The sequence below is a fragment of the Sapajus apella genome, unplaced genomic scaffold (genome assembly GCF_009761245.1).
Source record: "Sapajus apella isolate SASKATOON/1434 unplaced genomic scaffold, GSC_monkey_1.0 scaffold41, whole genome shotgun sequence".
NCBI classification, from domain to species: Eukaryota; Metazoa; Chordata; class Mammalia; order Primates; family Cebidae; genus Sapajus; species Sapajus apella.
In genome coordinates this window covers 9547828-9570506 of record NW_022436981.1, presented here as the reverse complement: position 1 = coordinate 9570506, position 22679 = coordinate 9547828, and the positions used below count along the sequence as shown (strand labels likewise).

The 22679-nt window shown below is 39.7% G+C and overlaps 1 protein-coding gene across 4 annotated transcripts in view; it reads left to right on the top strand.

The window, feature by feature from the left end:
* Positions 1-22679, top strand: part of PKHD1 (PKHD1 ciliary IPT domain containing fibrocystin/polyductin) — a 496842-nt gene that overhangs the window by 186199 nt on the left and 287964 nt on the right. For all 4 annotated transcript variants that reach the window (XM_032299663.1, XM_032299664.1, XM_032299662.1 and 1 more), the window contains 6 exons: positions 9713-9923; positions 10345-10502; positions 12821-13012; positions 16622-16747; positions 19113-19169; positions 19418-19548. In XM_032299663.1, coding sequence (XP_032155554.1) covers positions 9713-9923; positions 10345-10502; positions 12821-13012; positions 16622-16747; positions 19113-19169; positions 19418-19548 — 875 coding nt within the window. The remainder of the gene's footprint in view (positions 1-9712; positions 9924-10344; positions 10503-12820; positions 13013-16621; positions 16748-19112; positions 19170-19417; positions 19549-22679) is intronic.

Genomic DNA, 22679 nt, shown 5'->3' with positions numbered 1-22679 from the left:
GAGAGAAGACACAGGCACTGTAGTAATTTCAGGATGATTTAGTGCTGAGATACATTTAGGACTGACTATTAGTTACATAACTGAAGTCTCCCCAGACTTCTCTGAGCCTGCCCAGCCTGTGGATATTTCAATAGTGATAAAAATTTTACTGTCTGCAACCCCCAACTCTCACAAAATCTTCACCACTTTTTAGCATTTCTGTTTGCTTGTTATAGGTGTACTCACAATGTGTTTCCTGTGAGTTAATCTCTCTGCCATAGTCACCGCGAGGCATTTTTCATGTTCTTTTTCTCCTACTTTCGCTTCTTGGTCATCGTTCTCCATTCAGGAACGTAGTGGGGACTCCCTTATCCCTGCCGCTACTGCTGGTAGCTGCCATGAGAGTACTGAACACATGGGTTTGAGGGTGCAGGCTTTCATTTTTTTTCCCCCATTTATTTTATTGCATTTCAGGTTTTGGGGTACATGTGAAGAACATGCAAAATTGTTGCATAGGTACACACGTGGCAGTTTGATTTGCTGCCTTCCTCCCCATCGATGGGCATTTGGGTTGGTTCCAGGTCTTTGCTATTGTAAACAGTGCTGCAATGAACATTTGTGTGCATGTGTCCTTATAGTAGAACAATTTGTAATCCTTTGGATATATACCCAGTAATGGGATTGCTGGGTCAAATGGAATTTCTATTTCTAGGTCCTTGAGGAATCGCCACACTGTCTTCCACAATGGTTGAACTAATTTACACTCCCACCAACAGTGTAAAAGTGTTCCTATTTCTCCACATCCTCACCAGCATCTGTTGTCTCCAGATTTTTTAATGATCGCCATTCTAACTGGTATGAGATGGTATCTCAATGTTGTTTTGATTTGCATTTCTCTGATGACCAGTGATGATGAGCATTTTTTCATATGTTTGTTGGCCTCACGTATATCTTCTTTTGTAAAGTGTCTGTTCATATCCTTTGCCCACTTTTGAATGGGCTTATTAGTTTTTTTCTTGTAAATCTGTTTTAGTTCTTTGTAAATTCTGGATATCAGCCCTTTGTCAGACGGGTAAACTGCAAAAATTTTTTCCCATTCTGTTGGTTCTCGATTCACTCTAATGATTGTTTCTTTTGCTGTGCAGAAGCTGTGGAGTTTGATTAGGTCCCATTTGTCTATTTTGGCTTTTGTTGTCAATGCTTTTGGTGTTTTGGTCATGAAGCCCTTGCCTACACCTATGTCCTGAATGGTTTTGCCTAGATTTTCTTCTAGGGTTTTTATGGTGTTAGGGCTTATGTTTAAGTCTTTAATCCATCTGGAGTTAATTTTAGTGTAAGGTGTCAGGAAGGGGTCCAGTTTCTGCTTTCTGCACATGGCTAGCCAGCTTTCCCAGCACCATTTATTGAACAGGGAATCCTTTCCCCATTGCTTGTTTTTGTCTGGTTTGTCAAAGATCAGCTGGTTGTAGATATGTTGTGTTGCCTCCAAGACCTCTGTTCTGTTCCATTGGTCTATATCTCTGTTTTGGTACCAGTACCATGCTGTTTTGATTACTGTAGCCTTGTAGTATAGTTTGAAGTCCGGTAGTGTGATGCATCCCGCTTTGTTCTTTTTGCTTAGAATTGACTTGGCTATGTGGGCTCTCTTTTGGTTCCATATGAAGTTTAAGGTGGCTTTTTCCAGTTCTGTGAAGAAGGTCATTGGTAGCTTGATGGGGATAACATTGAATCTGTAAATTACTTTGGGCAGTATGGCCATTTTCACGATATTGATTCTTCCTAACCATGAACATGGAATGTTTCTCCATCTGTTTGTGTCCTCTCTTATTTCGTTGAGCAGTGGCTTGTAGTTCTCCTTGAAGAGGTCCTTTACGTTCCTTGTTAGTTGTATTCCTAGGTATTTTATTCTCTTTGTGGCAATTGTGAATGGCAGTTCATTCTGGATTTGGCTCTCTTTAAGTCTGTTATTGGTGTATAGGAATGCATGTGATTTTTGCACATTGATTTTGTATCCTGAGACTTTGCTGAACTTGCTTATCAGTTTCAGGAGGTTTGGGGCTGAGACGATGGGGCCTTCTAGATATACAATCATGTCGTCTGCAAATAGAGACAATTTGACTTCCTCCTTTCCTATTTGAATGCCCTTTATTTCTTTTTCTTGCCTGATTGCTCTGGCTAGAACTTCTAATACTATAATGAATAGCAGTGGTGAGAGAGGGCATCCTTGTCTGGTGCCACATTTCAAGGGGAATGCTTCCAGTTTTTGCCCATTCAGTATGATATTGGCTGTTGGTTTGTCATAAATAGCTTTTATTATTTTGAGATACGTTCCATCAATACCTAGCTTATTGAGGGTTTTTAGCATAAAGGGCTGTTGAATTTTGTCAAAGGCCTTCTCTGCATCAATTGAGATAACCATGTGGTTTTTGTCTTTGGTTCTGTTTTTGTGGTGAATTACGTTTATAGACTTGGGTATGTTGAACCAGCCTTGCATCCCCGGGATGAAGCCTACTTGATCATGGTGGACAAGCTTTTTGATGTGCTGTTGCCATCAGCTTGTCAGTATTTTATTGAAGATTTTTGCATCTATGTTCATCATGGATATTGGCCTGAAGTTTTCTTTTCTTGTTGAGTCTCTGCCGGGTTTTGGAATCAGGATGATGTTGGTGTCATAAAATGATTTGGGAAGAGTTCCCTCTTTTTGTATTGTTTGGAATAGTTTCAGAAGGAATGATACCAGCTCCTCTTTGTATGTCTGGTAGAATTCAGCTGTGAACCCATCTGGACCTGGGCTTTTTTTGGGTGGTAAGCTCTTAATTGCTGCCTTAACTTCAGACCTTGTTATGGGTCTGTTCATGGTTTCGGCTTCTTCCTGGTTTAAGCTTGGGAGGTGGTAAGTGTCCAGGAATTTATCCATTTCTTCCAGGTTTATTAGTTTGTGTGCATAGAGCTGTTTGTAATAATCTCTGATGATGGTTTGAATTTCTGTGGAATCTGTGGTGATATCCCCTTTATCGTTTTTTATTGCATCAATTTGGTTATTCTCTCTTTTCTTTTTTATTAATCTGGCTAGTGGTCTATTTTGTTGATCTTTTCAAAAAACTAGCTCCTGGATTTATTGATTTTTTGAAGGGATTTTTGTGTCTCTATGTCCTTCAGTTCTGCTCTGATCTTAGCTATTTCTTGTCTTCTGCTAGACTTTGAGGTTTTTTGATCTTGCTCCTCTAGCTCTTTCAATTTTGATGATAGGGTGTCAATTTTTGATCTCTCCTTGCTTCCCATGTGGGCACTTATTGCTATATATTTTCCTCTAGAGACTGCTTTAAATGTGTCCCAGAGATTCTGGTACGTTGTGTCTTCATTCTCGTTGGTTTCGAAGAACATCTTTATTTCTGTCTTCATTTCATTGTTTATCCAGTCAACATTCAAGAGCAAGTTGTTCATTTTCCATGACGCTGTGCGGTTCTGGGTTAGTTTTTGAATTATGAGTTCTATCTTGATTGCACTGTGGTATTAGAGACTGTTTGTTATGATTTCCGTTCTTTTGCATTTGCTGAGGAGTGATTTCCTCCCAATTACGTGGTCAATTTTAGAGTAGGTGTGATGTGGTGCTGAGAAGAATGTCTATGGATTTGGGGTGGAGAGTTCTGTGAATGTCTATTAGGTTCGCTTGGTCCAGGTCTGAGTTCAAGTCCTGGATAGCCTTGTTAATTTTCTGTCTGGTTGATCTGTCCTATGTTGACAATGGGGTGTTAAAGTCTCCCACTATTATTGTGTGGGAGTCTAAGTCTCTTTGTAAGTCATTAAGAACTTGCCTTATGTATCTGGGTGCTCCTGTATTGGGTGCGTATATATTTAGGATTGTTAGCTCTTCTTGTTGCATTGATCCTTTTACCATTACGTAATGTCCCTCTTTGTCTCTTATGATCTTTGTTGCTTTAAAGTCTAATTTATCAGAGATGAGAATTGCAACTCCTGCTTTTTTTTGCTCTCCATTTGCTTGGTAAATCTTCCTCCATCCCTTTATTTTGAGCCTTTGTGTATCCTTGCATGTGAGATGGGTTTCCTGGATACAGCACACCGATGGGTTTTGTCTTTTTATCCAATTTGCCAGTCTGTGTCTTTTGATTGGGGCATTTAGTCCATTTACATTTAGGGTTAATATTGTTATGTGTGAATTTGATACTGCCATTTTGGTGCTAGCTGGGTATTTTGACCTTTAGTTGAGCTGGTACTTGTTGTTCCTTTATATGTGTAGAGCCTCTTTCAGGAGCTCTTGTAGAGCTGACCTGGTGGTGACAAAATCTCTGAGTACTTGCATGTTCCCAAAGGATTTTATTTTTCCTTCACTTATGAAGCTTAGTTTGGCTGTATAGGAGATTGTGGGTTGAAAGTTATTTTCTTTAAGGATGTTGAATATGGGTCCCCATTCTCTTCTAGCTTGTAGGGTTTCTGCTGAGAGATCTGCTGTGAGTCTGATGGACTTCCCTTTGTGGGTAACCCGACCTTTCTCTCTGGCTGCCCTTAGCATTTTCTCCTTCATTTCAACCCTGGTGAATCTGACGATTATGTGCCTTGGGGTTGCTCTTCTTGACGAATATCTTTGTGGTGTTCTCTGTATTTCCTGGACTTGAATGTTTGCCTGCCTTGCTAGGTTGTGGAAGTTTTCCTGGATAATATCCTGAAGAGTATTTTCCAGCTTGGATTCATTCTCTTTGTCGCATTCAGGTACACCTATCAAATGTAGATTAGGTCTTTTCACATGGTCCCACATTTCTTGTAGACTTTGTTCATTCCTTTTTACCCTTTTTTCTACAGTCTTGCCTTCCCGTTTTATTTCGTTGAGTTGATCTTCGACCTCTGATATCCTTTCTTCTGCTTGGTCAATTCGGCTGTTGATACTTGTGCATGCTTCACGAAGTTCTCGTGTTGGCGTTTTTCAGCTCCATCAATTCACTTATATTCCTTTCTATTTTGTCCATTCTCGTTAGCATTTCGTCCAATCTTTTTTCAACGTTCTTAGTTTCTTTGCATTTGGTTAGAACATGTTCTTTAAGTTCACAGAAGTTCCTTACTACCCACTTTCTGAAGTCTGATTCTGTCATTTCATCATACTCGTTCTCCCTCCAACCTTGTTCCCTTGCTGGTGAGGAGTTGTGATCCCTTCTAGGAGGAGAGGTGTTCTGGTTTCGGGTGTTTTCATCCTTTTTGCGCTGTTTTCTTCCCATCTTTAAGGATTTATCCACCTGTCGACTTTGTAGTTGCTGGCTTTCAGATTGGGTCTCAAATCTTTCAGATTGACGTTCTGTTTGTTGATGATGAGTTTATTTCTGTTTCTTGGTTTTCCTTCTGACAGTCTGGCCCCTCTGCTGTACGTCTGCTGAGGTTCACTCCAGGCCCTGCTTGCCTGGGGTTCACCTGCAGCAGCTGCTGAACAGTAAGGGTTGTTACCAGTTTTCTTCTTCTGCTATCTTTGTCCCAGAAGGATACCCGCCTAGTGTCAATCTGATCTCTCCTTTATGAGGTGTCTCTTTGGATATATAGGGGTCAGGGAGCTGCTTGAGGAGACGGTCTCTTCTTTATAGGAGCTCAAATGGTGAGCTGTGAGCTCTGTTGTTCATTCAGAGCTGCTGGGCAGGTACTTTTAGGTCTACTGCAGCAGAATTCATAAACCGCTTTTTGTTCCCAGGTGCTCTGTCCCAGGGATTTAGGGCTTTATTTATGAGTTTCCGTTATGCTGCCACCTTCTTTTTTTTTTTTTTTTTTTTTTTTTTCCCTTCAGACCTGCCCAGCCCAGCATTGAGGCAGCCTAGTCACTGTCGGCCTGTGGGCTCCGCCCCGCTGCTGAGTGAACTTCCCTGCCGTCCTGTTTATATGGGTGTAGTTAGAACTGCTTTGGTGATGGTGGCCCGCCTCTTTTGAGGCGGAGTCTCTCTGCTGTGGCAGGTTGCCTTGGCAATGGCGGGCTGCCTCAGTAATGGCGGGTTGCCTTGGCAACGGCGGGCTGCCTCAGCAATGGTGGGTTGCCTTGGCAACGGCGGGCTACCTCGGTAATGGCGGACGCCCCTCCCCCGCGGAGCTGGACCCTCCCGGGTTCAGCTGCTCTTGCTGTGAAAGTCTCAATCCAGAGTTTCCGATTGCTGTTCTTTTGTGGGGGTGGGACCAGCCGAGCCTGATCGCCTGGCTCCCTGCCTCAGAGCCTTTTTTAAGTTGGTGTTCCAGTCGCCTGTTGAAGAGGCGCTGGGGTCTGTTTGTTTCCCCTGCGGCCACTCACTGTGCTGGCTTAAACAGCGGCACTGAGGTTTGTGGCACTTTTTTTTTTTTCTTTTTATTTTTTTGCCCTGAAATCTACTGTCCTGTTTCTCTGCTCAGTTCCCTTTTTAAACAGACGAATGGGTGACTTCCCATGGCTCCAATCGCCAGCCAAAAGGGCCCCCGGACCGGTGTATTTTGTACGGAGAACCGCTGCTCCGGGGCGCCGACAAAGCAGCCGCGCGGGGCAAAGCAGCGGCACCGGCCGGCACAGCCGCGCTGGCTGAAACAGCTGCGCTGGCGACCGTGGAGCTCCTCTGCCTGGGAATTTCCTAGTCTGTGGGCAATAAAAATGCGGCGTCCACTCACCCTCTGCGCTTTCGCTGGGAGCTGCAATCCTGAGCTGTTCCTAAACGGCCATCTTGGATCCTCCCAGGCTTTCATTTAAAACCCCAGGGTGTGGGAGTGTGCTGTGTCCCATGATGAAATGTGGCAACTCTCTCTATGCTGCTCAGAGTCCCACCTGACCAACTGGACACCAAGACGTCGGGGTGCTTGTTTCTCCATTTCATTTGTGATTGTATGCATTCAGCATGTATTTATAGAACATTTATTATATGCTAGACAATGTAAAAGGCATTGATGCTGTGGTGGTGAACAAACATAGGTATGGTTTCTGCTGTTGTGTTTAGTGGGGAGACAAATTCTAAGTACAAAAATAGAGGCCAAATTGCAGTTGTGTTAAGTGTGAGAAAAAAGACAGCCATGGTGATAGGACAGATTATGGTACAGGGTTTACCTACTCAGCAAGTCTTGGAGGCTTCTTTCAAGATTAAACTCTAAAGAATGCAGTAGAGTGAGTGGGTGAGAGAATCTCAAGGGGCGCAGCATCAGGTAACAAAGCCATCTGGAAATGTCCTCCAAATCCTTCCCTCACGTTCAGTCATGGGTCCTTGTGGTCAGGAGAGAGGGCCTATATCTGAGATTTACCCCATATCTTCTCTGTCATCTTCTTTTCTCCCACCTGTTTCTTTGTGTGAACTTCTTCCCCCACACAAAGCAGCTCAAATAAATGGCCCCAAAACTACCCAGCCATGCTTGGGCATATCTAAATTCCAGAGGTACATACAGATTTTGCTGAAGGAAGGATCTCATTGATCACTACAAGGTTGTAGGAGGAAGTGAAGATCAAGTGTTTTCTGAAATTCACTGAAAAGATGGGGCTTGAATCGTGCTTTAAAAGGATGAGGAGAAAGAAGCAAGGAAACGGGTGGAAAGGACAAAATTGACAAAGGATTAGAGGCAGGATGACTCTGTTAAATGAGAAGTGGTAAAAAGACTGGGCTTCCTGTAACAGAATTTATTAAGAAATCAGAGACCATAAAGTGGCGTCACATTATGGAGAGTCTTTAAAGTTGAGCAGGAAATTTGAGACTTTGTTACTGTTGTGGAAAAATACTGCAGGTTAATGGACAAAGAAGAGATGTAATTAAAATAACTTAGCAAAAAATTATTTTTAAAAAAGAAAGTAAGGAGGAATGCTTAAAAGAATAAAGCTGTTTGCAGAGGGTCTAGCTCAGATAATTATAAGATGATAGTAGCTCATCCAAATGTCAATATCTACTATGTAGCTAGAAATATGAGGTTAACACTCATTAAACATCCAGGCTTGATGTTTTAACCACGTACATAGAGATGTTATTTTTGCAGTGAGAGAGAATTAAGTCATAAGATAGTTTTACTGTTTTCTAGAGGCCCTTTCAATATTTAAAAGGCTGTAACTGTTTGCTAATAGTTAAAAAATGTACTTCAAAGATTCCTGTGATTTTTCATCCCTTCAGACTTGACCATTATTTATAGGAGTAATTAGATGAGATAGACCTTTGTCATCTCTACTCTTGGTTCTGCCATCTGTAACTTGCAATGTTGATAGGCACATAGCAGGTGTTTGTTGCATGTTGACTGACAATTGTGAACATCGATCACAGGGTCTGACAGCATTTGTCTTTAATAAACATTTTTCTATGCTTGGTAGAGATTTTTCTATGTAGACATACAAGAACAGATTATAAAAATTCACAAAGATATGCATATACATATAAATAAATTTTATTTAATTTTATTGCTTCCAAAGGTTAAGATATACAAACAAGGAATAAAATTAAAATTTTCTTTTGGGATGATTTATGTCTTAATTTTCACCTGCCCTATAATTAGAAATTTTGAACTGTACATTTTTTTAAGATAAAATTATTGCCCAAGTAAACTTCAGAAATTACAACATTAACCCGGAGACCTTTGTAAGCCTAGAACAACATTATTGGTACAAGTGCCTACACACAGAGAGACACATAAATAAAGAGGAAAGTTTAAAATAATTTGAAAATGATTTATTGTCAGCCACCTCTGTAGTTAGAGATTCAAGTATTATTACTTTACTTCAGTACAACAAGGGAGGACAGTAACTTGCTGTGGGCTAAGGTAAATTATGATCTATTGCAAAAGAGGAAGGAAATGTACTATGGAGAGAGGAAGGAGTTGGGAGTAAGCCATGTGTTTTCTGAAGTATTCTGATAATGCCTTGAAAAAAATCTGTGTCTTGACCCTTGCTGGAAAAGACCAGAATAAACTGAGAGACAGATGACCTTCTTGAATCTTTGATGAGTAAACATTAGTATGCTGGTATAGGGATGGTCAGGTGGGCATGCTGGAGTGTAATACAAACAAAGATAATCAGAATCACAAGTTCTCCTTCAACTTCACTTAGTAGACCCATGTAAGACAGATCTAGTTTTTAGAGTTTGAAGGGATCATTTAATACACCAAGACTTATGACAACTATTAAGAGATAATTTTGATTTTCCCCTTTATTTATGTTATTTGTGAAGTCTTCATATTGGAAATTAGTTATGGAGGTCTACATCAGGAAGTCTAATAGCCACTTGTTTTGATTTGGAATAAAAAAGAGGTGGTAAAATTTTATCCTCAAACACAGCGTGACACAGAAAAGGAAGGGAAAGGACTAACATACACTTAGGGTCTATTATGTGGTAAGATCCAAGCTAGATGTTTCATAGATATTGTTTTATTGAATCTTTCTAAAACCCTATAATAGAACACCCTGCTACTTCTGTTTTTGACTGAGGAAACTGAAGTCCACTCATCAAGTTTATTACCCAAAGGAACAGGGTTAGAATATGACAAGACCGTGATTCAAATGTAGGTTTAATCTGACCACAATTCTTGTGCTTTTTACACCTTGCTATTCTCTATTCTGGATTACTTTTATTGACCTCTTGTTACAGGTAAAAAAAAAAACTAGTATCAAACAAAATAAAACTAACATAAAACAAATTGGTACTTATCTATCCTGAAGCTTGCTTGCAGGTCTTATTTTATGGGATTCTTTGGCTAAATAACATCACAGGGTTTTAAAATTAATGATTAAATTATCTGAACAACTTTTCCTTGGCTGCTTTAGGTTCACTACCAAAAGCAATTGTCACCCATCTTCGAGTAGCTGCTCATGCCCGAGACACAGTGTTGGCTTTAGAAGATGCTGTGGACTGGCACCCTGGAGATGAAGCTGTCATCATCAGTGGAACCAGTGTTGAAGGTGCCAGACCAGTGGAAGAGATTGTCATTGTGGAAACTGTGCAGGATACAGACCTCTATCTTAAGTCACCTTTGAGGTACTGAGTGCCAGCTTGGCTAAGTTGACATGGAAGAAGATGAGATCTTAACTGTGTTGAGGTCTATTTGAAAGACCCCAAAACATTTGTATTGGGGTCTTTCAATGATATATTTCTTCTGCATTAAACGATGTTAGACATTTTGACAAGAAAATTAAAAAGCTTGAAATGTTTTAAAGATTTAGACTTTGTAAGTTAGTTTGTCTTGTGAGTCTCTAGAACTTCTTCTGCCTTACACAAATGATCAGCATAGTTTCTAATTTTCATGCACTTGTGTCTATAGTTCACTATTTGGCATTTGAGTTTCTAAAGAAACATGAATAGATCCCCAAAGGAAGAATTAGGTTAATCTCGTGGTTTATTATTCCTAGTAACATTTGGAGTGATGTCCTCAGTTCTGTCATCCTCTTTTTTCCCCCAGGTATTCTTACAACTTGACAGAGAATTGGGTGGCTGGAGAGCACCATATTTTAAAGGCCACTGTGGCTCTGCTCAGCAGGAGTATTACCATACAAGGAAATCTCACTAATGAGAGAGAGAAGCTGCTTGTTTCATGCCAGGAGGCCAATGCTCCAGAAGGTAGAAGAGTATTTTGTTGGAAAGTCCAATGAGCAAAAAGGAGTATTCTTACTGCCTGATGATAGATGACCTTGCTATGGTTGACCTCTTTTAAAGTAGAATAAGCCCTTAACCTTTGGATGCCCATAATTTTCTGTAGTTTTCAGAATGCTCTTGATTAATTGTCATTTCATCCTCCCCCCTGCCCCACCGCCCAACAACCTTGTGAAAAAGATAGACACAAGACAAAAGAAATAATGCATTATTTATCTGGGAAAAATATTTCTATTAAAGAACTAAATCTGAAGACTTGAATTACATTTCTCGATTTGATGTTATAATTCCAATTCACTTCTAAGATTCTCAGGAAAACCATAATGCCAGAGTTACAGGCTCAGGCAGCACATTCTTACTATTAGACTTGTAGGACTCCCCCATCCCCTTTTCAGGGTTTGTTTTCTGAGTGAACTACCACACACTTTAGGTAAGTGGTGTAAAAAGTCAATTTATCTTCTAGGAGAATAGCAGGCACTGAATCACACTGATGTGCCTATTAAACATCTATTTCAGGGATGGTTAGTTTAGTAGGTTATGTTTTGGTTTCCCAGGCTGTAGATTATGAGGCTTTCACATGTTGTGAAGACTTCATTTGTCACATTTGGTCCAGGATGGTGTGGGTGTCAAGGATGACTTCCAGGCATGAGCTCTGGATGGATGATGAGGCTATTTACTGGGATGGGAAGAGGAGCAGTTTTGGGGTGGGAGAGCGGCGATTGTGAGTTTAATTTTGTACATGTCGTAACTGAGATGCCAGGCCAGCAACTGTGTAGAGATGTCTGGTAATGTGTGGAGCCTGGAAGAAAGGTCAAGGCTGGAGTTAAAGATTTAAGTTGTGTCTAAATATAGGTGCATGGGAGTATAATGTAACCATGTGGTTGAGTGTGGGGAGCTGTTAGAAGTAGAGAGGGACTTTGCCTTCACCTCCCTCCCTACAATTCATCTACTCACAAATGTGTCATTCTGAAAAGAATGTTTAGGTAACAGTGGGTTCACTTCCACCAACTGCCAACTTTATCAATTCTGCAGAATTGGGATCTAAATTCTATTTAAACTTTTTTGGTATTCTGAGATCATATTTTGACAACCATTGCATTTGATCATGCCGCCAGTGAGACCATGCTTTTAGGTTTAAGCCATTATATATATGTTAGCTCCAAATGAACAAAATCTTTGATTTAATTACAAATTGTAAATGTAACTACAGTAGTCTCAAAATAAGCCATTCCTTTTCTGTGTGGGACTGGAGTGTGGAACAAGGTGGCTGAATTTGATAATACCAGGTCTGGCCATTTGGAAATGTTATGGATTGCTGGCACAAATAATCAAATTGTGATAAGGCATACAAATATAAATATCTCTTCATTCACTTCTTCTCTGGGTGTTAGCAAATGACTGGATTGTGAAATTTACCGTGGTATGATGCAGTGTTTTATATTATTGGTGCTTCTTTGGATCATTAACATGAATAATCTTTATTGTTCAGTTGGAGAGATGATTTCTTCTCCAGATCAGTTTACACCACCAAATGACATGTATCAACAGAAGGTGCCGTGGATCCTGAGGTCACAACATTTTGGTAGCAATAGTAGTTGTGTGTGTTAGGTCTAGGTAGCTTGCTATCTTCCCTAGCATTCATAGTTGTGTGTGTTAGTTCAGGTGGTCGCTGTCCTCACTAGCATTTGTTGTTGTGTGTGTTAGGTTCAGGTTGCTGCTGTTCTCGCTAGTGGCACAGCTGGAGAAGTAGGTGTTGGTGCAGGAGCTGTTCAGTTGTTTCTCGGAAGTCCCTTGACATTTCTGTAGTAGTGTTATTGCTAAGTCCCCAAACCATAAAACAGCACAGTAATGGGGAAACCTCATTGGACAGCTTAAGATTAAAAAGTGCTGTGATTACATTCAGTGCTCACGTGTCTTTCCTACAATTATCAACCACAAGAAGGTCATTTTATTGCACATTTCCTCCAGAGGATCTTTTGGATTGAAATAAGCATCTATTTAGGTTGGGTCTGTGGGGTATAGTCTGACTCTGTGACAGTAATTAAGGTGATTGATTTGGGAGTTTCTGGAAAAAATAGGGTGAAGGCAACATCATGTCCTGGTTATTGGATCTTTTAATTAATAATCTATAGAGGAGAATCAAAGAAAAGAGGAAATAAGATTATTAAATGAAATAAACAATAATGGTTTTTCCTTGGTGCAAACAGTACCTGTTAAACTAGGAGATTTGTCTAGAAGCATGTTCTACATCCTTTAGGTTCTCTGGACTTTATTTTGTGTTTCAGGTCATTTGCAGCACTGTTTGTACTCCATGAGTGAGAAGACTCTGGGATCCAGGTATATGGGAGCCAGAGTCATTGTTCAGTCCTTCCCAGAAGAGCCCAGTTGGGTCCAGTTGAAGGGAGTGCAGTTAAGAGTCTTGGGGCAAGCCTTCCATAAGCATCTGAGCTCACTGATTCTGGTGGGCACCATGAGAGGTAAGGGGGTCCAGACCTAGGCCCTTCTCCTGTTTCTTTCTTCCATGTTTAAGGCACTACCTGCAGGGGGCAATGATAGATGATATGTGGGATTTGAGGAATTTAGAGATGGATAATTATTATATTCTAGGTCTCTGGTTCCCAAACTTTAGTGTGCCTAAACAAATCACTTGTGGAGCTTATTGAAATTCAGAGTTATAAACCTTAGCTCAACAAATTCTGGTCTAAGTTAGGTTTAGAAATGTGTATTTTATTTTATTTTTTGAGATGGAGTCTCACATTGTCATCCAGGCTAAAGTGCAGTAGCATGATCTTGGCTCACTGCAACCTCTGCCTCTCAGATTCAAGCGCTTCTTGAACAATATTTTTAAAAAAATTTTAATTTAAAGTTCCTAGGATATATGTGCAGGATGTGCAGGTTTATTACATATGTAAATGTTGCACAATACATTTTAAAGGTTCACCAATCCCAGTATTCCACTCATAAGGGCCACACTGAGTAATTGTAATTGGCCACATAGGACATGAGGGTGTTAAACGATAAAAGAGTCCTTGAAGAGCATTCCAAAAGTTTCTAGCCTCTGCATTTTAACAGGGCTTTATAGGCAATAATGTATTAACGCAGTAATCTTCAAACTTTTCTTTTTTAAGTACTGAGCTCTTTTTCCTCAGCTTCCTGACTTGCTGGGATTACAGGTGTGAACCATTGTGCCTGGCTAATTTTTTTTTTTTTTTGTATTTTTAGTAGAGATAGGGTTTCACCATATTGGCCAGGAGGTCTCAGCAGTTGCTTGTCTGTAAAGGATTTTATTTCTCCTTCGCTTATGAAGCCTAGTTTGGCTGGCTATGAAATTTTGGGTTGAAAATTATTATTATTTTTTAGGATGTTGAATATTGGCCTCCACTCTTTTCTGGCTTGTAGGGTTTCTGCCAAGAGATTGCTGTGAGTGTGCTGGGCTTCCCTTTGTGGGTAACATGACTTTTCTCTCTGTCTGCCCTTAGCATTTTTTCCTTCATTTCAACCCCGGTGAATCAGATGATTATGTGCCTTGGGGTTGCTCTTCTTGAGGAATACCTTTGTGGTGTTCTCTGTATTTCCTGTATTTGAATGTTGGCCTGCCTTGCTAGATTGGGGAAGGTCTCCTGGATAATATCCTGAAGAGTGTTCTCCAATTTGGTTTTGTTCTCCCCATCACTTTCAGGCACACCAATCAAACATAGATTGGTTCTTTTCACATAATCCTGTATGTCTTGGGGGCTTGTTCACTTCTTTTCACTCTTTTTTTCTTGCCTTCTCATTTTATTTCATTGAGTTGATCTTTAGTCTCTGATATCCTTTCTTCTGCTTGATCGAATTGGCTATTGAAACTTGTAAATGCATCACGAAGTTCTCAGGCTGTGTTTTTCAACTCCATGTCGTTTATGTTCTTCTCCACTCTGATTATTCTTGTTAGCATTTCATCTAACCTATTTTCAATGTTCTTACTTTCCTTGAATAGGGTAGAACATGCTCCTTTAGCTTGCAGAAGTTTGTTATTACCCACCTTGTGAAGCCTGCTTCTGTCAATTCGTCACACTCATTCTCCATCGAGTTTTGTTCCCTTGCTGGTGAGGGGTTGTGATCCATTGGAGAAGAGGCATTTTCACTTTTGGCAATTTTAGCCTTTTTGCACTGGTTCCTTCCCACCTTCATGGATTTATCTACCTTTGGTCTTTGAAGTTGGTGAGTTTGGGTTGCGTTTTGGAGTGGATATCCTTTTTGTTGATGTTGAAGTTGTTTCTTTCTGTTTGTTAGTTTTTCTTCTAACAGTCAGGCCCCTCTGCTGCAGGTTTACTGGAGTTTGCTGGAGGTACACTCCAGACTATGCTTGCCTGAGAATAACCTACAGGGGCTGCAGAACAGCAAAGATTGCTGCCTGTTCCTTCCTTTGGTAGCTTCATCCCAAAACAGTATCTGCCAGATGTCAGTCAGACCTCTCCTGTATGACGTGTCTCCCAGTTAGGATACATGGAGGATCAGGGAGCCACTGGAGGAGGCAACCTGTCCCTTAATGGAGCTCAAGCACTGTGCTGGGGGTTCCATTGCTTCCTTCAGGACTGCTGGGCAGGTGTGTTTAAGCCTGCTGAAGCAGAACCCACAACTGCCCCTTTTCCCAGGAGCTCTGTTTCAGGAAGGTGGGGGCTTTGTAAGTCCCTGACAGGCTGCCGTCTTTTTTTTCTGAGATGACCTGCCCAGCAAGAAGAGAATCTACTTGACAGTCTGCCTGCAGAGGTCTCTCTGAGCTGCTGTGCTGGGCTCTGCCCAGCTGCTGTGTAAACTTCCAGGGGCTTTGTTTATGGAGGCATTGTTGAAACCACCTAATGAAGCCTCAGCAATGGCAGGCATCCATCCCCCCACCAAGCTTGAACATCCCAGGTGGAGCTCAGGCTGCTGTGCTGGCTGCGAGAGTTTCAAGCCAGTGGATTTTAGCTTGGCATTGTAGGCACCAGAGGTAGTCTTCTTGTCTGTGGGTCATATAGACCGTTCAAAAAGCACAGTATCTGAGCCGGAGTGCTGGAAAAGTCCCTAATGGCTTCCTTTGGCTTGGAGAGTGAGTTCTCTGGCCCCTTGTGCCTCTTGGGTGAGGCAGTGCCCCATCCTGCTTTGGCTTGGGGACTATTTCCACTGTCTAACTAGTGCCAATGAGATGAACCTGATACCTCAGTTGGAAATGTGGAGATCACTGGTCTTCTGGTGCGCTCTCACTGGGACCTGCAGACTGGAGCTGTTCCTATTCAGCCATCTTGACGAAAGTTGAATTTTTACTATTTTAATATCAATTTCCTCCATCAGAATGCAAATATACAAATGCAGAGCTTACTTAGTTTTGTTCATCATGTTTCCAGCACAGTGCAATGCACACTTCCTGAAACATATAGTTGATACTCAGTAATTATATATTCATTGACTCATCTAGGCCTCATAACCAGATTTAGGGATCATAGAATATACCTATGGAGCCCATATAATGATTTTTTTCTGTCAATTTTTTTTTTTTAGCATAGTAGAGGATAGCTTCTTTTTTAGTTTTATAAACCTATCCAGTTCAAATGTGAGAGTCATGATTCTCAGGCCAAACTTTGGCCTTGCTTTCAGTTAGGAATAAGAGTCTCTGGCTATCTTGGGCCAAGAATATTATTGCCTGATAAATTATAAATATAAATTCACAGCTTCAGTTTTCAAAGATCAGCGTTGGCCTATAAGCAGTGCTTTTCACATTATCCATAACTTCTCATCTGCTATATTTTGATGAGAGCTGATACCAAAATGATGGCCAGTTGGAAATCTTGACAGCTATGAGTTCTTTTATTGTTTAGACATATTTTGTCTTTCTCAGTCTGTTTGTTTTTTTCTAACCCTTGATTGTTGAATTTTACCCTTTTTATTGTTGAGGGCCATTGGCTTGAGTTACCCATTTTCTTGATTTGATTGCTGCTTCTAACTTCCTATCTCCTGAGTTTCATTATTATATGGGAGAATGTCTTTAGCTATAGTGTAGCTTGCTTTAAATATGGTCAACAGAATCTCAGGAGCCATTTCTAATTTTTACTTTACTCTTTCCTATTCAGAGTCTTTCATACAGGGCTGCACAGTGTGGAACTCCTTCAGTAGAGGCCTCAGCATGTGTAGGACCTTGGGCCTGAAGGTGGACAGTAACGTATTCTACAATATTTTAGGTCATGCACTGCTGGTTGGTAAGTAAAACAAGTTTGTTTAATTTCTGCATTCTTAAATAGGACACAGTTTTTCACAATGAATTCTCCTCAAATTTCTAATTCCCAATTTATAAAAATATTAGCCTTATGATTGTTAGAAAAGAAATACCTAATAGAGATGATGGGGCAGTGGATGCAGCAAACCACCACCATGGCACGCGTGTACCTATGTAACAAACTTGCGCAATCTGCACATGTACCCCAGAACTTAAAGTATAATAAATTTTTAAAAACCAACAAACAAAAAACAAAACAAAACAAAAGAAGTTAAAAAAAATAAAGAAATGGGCTATAGTAAAATATTCTAAATTTAAATTTAGTCATCACTGATTGGCTTACTAAACTTCACCTATGGGATACTGATGTTTTAAAGGTTTATTCCGGTTAATCAGTATAAAATGGGAAGTTTTAAAGCTTACTACCAGGAATTTTCACAATAATTCTAAGTCACATACATATGTCTTTGTATAGTCTTACAGATTGTCAAACTTGGATGTCAGTCAAGGATTTAATAATCTGGAATTCTTTTCTTAATAGAATTCAAGCTCCTGTTGCTTGCTGAAGAAACCCATATTTCAGAATCTTCAACTCATCACTTGTATCTACTTCTGTTTCCTAACGTTCATTCCCCTTGCAGAACTCAAAATTATTCTTAAAAATCTCAAATTGCATCATATTACTTCTCTCTTTTGAGTTTCTTACTGCTTTAAAAATAGAATTCGAAACTCTTAACCAGACTTAACAGATCCCTTCAGTGATTTTTTTGTCTCTGTTAACCTCTGTAAAAAACCAACAGAGTTTGTTCTTTTTCTCTTCCTCTGTACTCTAGTGACACTAAAATGTTTTATTTTAGTTCCTTCCAAAGAGCACACTTTTTCCTTTCTTGGTGTCTTTGCACAAGCTCTCTGGCTCTGTTCATGCCACTTACTCTCCTCCTGCAAGATCCCCTCTTCCAGACAAGTTCCTGTTTAAGCTCTTTAAGCATCAATCTTTACTTCTTAATTTAAAATGATATACCACATTTCTGGTCATCTGATTAATGTCTTTTTACCACCAAATTTCTTGAGGACATTGTCTCCTGAACACTTAGCATATTAACTAGTGCATTGTAGACCTATTAGTTGAAAGAAATGAATTAAGGAACAAAAGGTCTCTAGTTTTATCAGAATAAAAAAGTAAATCAGAGGTTTTCATTGAAAGTGGAAATGTAACTGTATTTGTTAAATACTGTTTGATATTTACTTCTATAATGTCATCAGTGGAAAAATGTATGTTTCATTTAAGAACAATCTATTGAGATAACAGCTATAAAAGTTCTATAAAAGTATGTAAGATGGAAACTGTCTAGTGAGAAAATATGAATCAGATACATTTGCTTTAAAACACACTGTAGCTCTAAAAGATAAAAAACTAAGGGCAACTGAGGTGATCAGGTGCAGAAAAATCTTTTGATTAGAAAAGGACAGCCATAGAGAAGTCAACTAACAGATGTAGGATTGACTTTGTTTTTTTCTGTTTGTCCATGCAAGGGAAGAGGTGAAACATCAAGGAGAAATTGAGAGAGGTATCCTAACAGTATTACCTTAGCAGAAAACAATTATGTGGAATAGATATTAACTACACAAGGAAGAAAATCTGTAGGAGGAATTTAGCCTTTAGTGCTTGAATGTTTTGAATTATAAGCTTTTGACAGCTATTCTATTACAAGTGAGGGAATTGAAATTTTTGTTTATTAATGTGTTGTAGGTAAAGCACTCAATCTCACGCATAACAAATGTGCCATCCCAGACCAAGGAAATGACACAAGAAAGCTTCTTTACTTAAAGACTTTGTAGTGAAGAGTTCTTTGGGGCTGCTCTTTATTGACAGCACTTAAGTGACTGATTTCTCTATGTAGTGTGGACCATGCTTTCTCTTCTATTCCAACCTCAGTGGTTTGGGTGTGAAGGTCCTAGGCATTATCCATCCTGTTCCTCCAGGACATTTCAGACCTTCCAAAGGAAGATGGGGGAATGCAGATAGCAGGTGGCCAGTTCGAACAGCTAGGAATGGGGTTGGTGTTGGCACAGGATATGCGACACTTAACAGTGGAGACAGTCCCACTTACACACCTCTTAAGAAGTAAAACAAATCTGTTTTTCTGTTCTTTCTATTTAAAATGAACTTCTGATTGCTGATACTCTAGAACTGAAGAGCTCATAAGATCTGTATCTCTTTCCCTGGTTTACAGATAAAAACACAAAAACAAAACAACACACACCAAAAGAAAAAGTAATGTTGCAGCATCTCTTGTTTTCCAGAGTGGCATAAAATATGCTCAAGTAACAGGGTCTTTTGTTCTCAGGGACATGCATGGAGATGAGACATATCTCTTGGGAGGCAATTCGTGGAAGGAAAGATGGTAAATATGTAAACTAATTTTAAATCTATTACAGTGTATTTAAAATTGTCGTATATTTTATAGACAAGCCTGATGGCAAACTATTAGGTCTCTTAAGTTTATTGAGCATTCTAAGTATTTTATAAATATATATACATATATATGAAATACGCTATGTTAACTCTGATGTGTATTAGTAGAATCAAAAGTGTTGAGTTGTGTGAATTTCAATAATGTTTTTGGATCCTCTGGGTTTGTTTAAACATTAGACTGGTCGGGACATGGAAATACAATAAGAAACAACATAATCATCCGGGTTTCTGGTGCTGAGGGACTCTCCAATCCTGAAATATTGACACCATCTGGCATCTATATCCGCAGTCCCACCAATGTTATAGAGGTAAGATCTTCAGCTCCATCAGGAAGGCCAGAACCAGGAGGGCATAAAGTTCATTCTAAATCAGGGGTGTCCTGTCTTTTGGCTTCCCTGGGCCACATTGGAAGAAGAGTTGTCTTAGACCAAACATAAAATGCACTGCTGATAACACTAATGATAGCTGATGAGCTAAAAAAAAATTGCAAAAAAATCTCCTAATATGTTAAGAAAGTTGATGAATTTGCATTGGGCCACATTCAAAGCCATCTTGGGCTGCATGTGACCTGTGAGCTGCGGGTTGGACAAACTTGCTCCAAAAGTTCGTTAAGGTGGTAGCATTAGTGGTGGTGTGGTATGAAATGTTTACTTGCTGCACATTAGTATTAAGAAATTAATTTAAATTTTGCATAAAACAAGTGCTTTAGGATAAATGTAAGTATTCCTCTCAGGATCCCTGGAAACACTTTTTTGAAGCAGTATGTAATGGAGCAAACAAAGTAGATATTGATCATTCCCTGGTCATTTAGATAATGCAAACTAAAATATCTTCCTGAACTATCCACTATGGGTGCTGATTTTTGTCTCTCTTGATTCCAATCCCCGTTTCTTATTGAACCGTCACTATCTCGCTATGTTAATGTGGTCGTATTTTGTTCTTTAAGAGTGTTCAGAACTGAGTCATGAGATGTGTAAGGTCATGTCAGATTTTAGGAGGATGAAGTACACTTCAATGACCTTGATTTTTAAAATCTCATTATTTAGTATAACTTAACATTGGTTTCCCTTGGTAAATTTCTGTCTAAACATTTAAGAAATTAATTTTTCTGGAGACAGTTTAGCTGTAGACCTGTGAGTGAAGAAGTGCCTCAGTGTAGTGGCAGGCCATTTCATTTCACCTTTGCTAATTATTTTATCCCATGGATCATCTATGAAAGGAGTTAAGGGCCTCACTCTTCCAGGAAACTCCTCTGAGCATCCACTTTGTCATGACAATTATACCGAGTTTCTGAGGAACTCAGAGAATGAGCTTTGTTCTCACTGATCATGTGTTTTTAATTATCTTCAGCTGAATAACCTCTAATAAAAGTAGTGGTTATCTCTTCAACCTTCCTTAGATTCTTAATTCTGTTTCTTCCAAGCACAGCACTTACACACCATTTTAGGTGCCTAATGGGAGTGGCTAGTATGCCAGGAAGCAGAGAAAGCAGAATTGCACGGATTGTAGAAACCCAGACCCCAGACCTAGGACAGCTGGAGCTGCATTTAACTTGTTGGCCACTATTGGCTAAAAATCCTAATGCTAATTAAGATTTTTTTTAAAACTTTTAGTTTTAAAATAATTCCAGACTTACAAGAAGCTACATAAATAAAAGAGAATTCCTATGTGCACTTTCTATGCCTGCAAGATTTTGGGCTTAAGAAACCATGTTTTTCTGTACTTTTCTGGGAAGCATATTGTTGACAACATCAAATGCCTAGAGGAAAGTAAACTGTCAGGGTCACCCAGCTCACCCTGCTGTGTGAAGCTGGAATGTCCTTGTCTCACTGGGTAGTATGTGGTCTGCTGGACAGGTGTGCTTGCCACTGGCTGACAGGAAGAAGGGCTGAGCTGGCTGCAGGTGCGGAGAACCAGAGGGTAATCTGAAAAGCTGTGGGTTGCGTGAGCCTTTGCAAAATGGCCTGTAGAACAATACCCAGTCAGCAATAGAAAAATTGACTCCACAACGAGCTACTTGCTCTCCCTCCAGTGCTTTCCATTTCCCTTCATTTACCTTCTTACTCTGGTGTCCACTGAACAAAATTAGAAAGAAATACAATGTGTATGTTTTGAGAATGGAGTTTTAGGTTAAACTGGTAAAGTAGATTCATTAGATATATTCCTGACATATTCATCCTTGGTGACCTTAAAGTTCAAATTCTCTTTTTGTTAGATTTTAGACACTAGCACAATGTCTAAAAGATGGTAGTTGCTCAAAAATGTATTTAATATAATGAATGAATGAATGTAGGTATAAATCTATAATCAATGATATGGGGGAAGAAAATAGGAAAGTAAAGAACAAGTTCCAAAGTTCTAAAGTCATTTTGATGGCTGAAAAATAAGTTTAGTCAGTGGAAGCATTTAGATTCTGTTGGGCTGTCAGCATTAAATCTTGCAAAGCCTAGTCCGGTTTTTCAGTTGTGCCATTGGCTTTCTGTTATTCAGTGTTTTTCGTATTCTGTTGTCTGGGATGTGCCATTACTTAAAGACATAGGTGACAACTGGGCATATGTGAAAAAAACCTGTGCTCCCTAAGCTGATTTCAAACTCTTGATCTAAAGTGATCTCCTGACTTTAGCTTCTCAAAGTATTGGGATTACAGGTGTAAGCCAACAGGCTTGGCCAAATTAGTGTTTATTGTGTCCTGTATGGATGATATACAAAGTACTTTGAAAAACATATTTTAGAAATATACCTGTATTCCAGAGGGATAATAAGGAGGCGTTCACAATAAGAAGGTGTGTGTGTATGTGTATGCACGTATTTGGGTGTATGTGTACAATATGTGAAGCAAAGAGATCTGAGAGAAAACTGTGATTAATTAGGATTTTTCTTTGTTATTTTTAACTTTTAATTTTAAAATAATTTCAGACTTACGAGAAGCTGCGTCAGTAAAAGACAATTCCTATGTGCCCTTCATCTAGCTTCCTCCAATGATAACATAACCATAACCATAGTCATGGAGCTGAATTAAGGCCAGGACATTGACACTGGTATGAGAATATTAATTAAACAAATGCATTTATTTAGACTTGAAGAAGATGGTCTAATCTTCATGTTTGGGTAACCAACTCTGAAAGCCTAAACTCTCTCTCCCCACATACCTGAGTCTGACCTTGAAATCTCTGACCAGGCAGGTAGGTAGGCAGGAAAAATGATTCTTAAGTCTGTGCAATGGTTTGTGGTTTTATATTATTCCCAAATTGCCCTGTCACAGAGCCGAGACCAAACTCTCAGTCACAATGTAAAGAATTCACCTGGGTTTGCAGTCAGTCACCTTTGCAGTTCGCTTACCTTCAACCTGGCATGGTGCAGATAAATGTCAAGTGTGATATTCCTTTTTAGTTTTTATAGCCACAGGTGATATGCTTGTTTTCCTGCCCAGCCTGCAGAG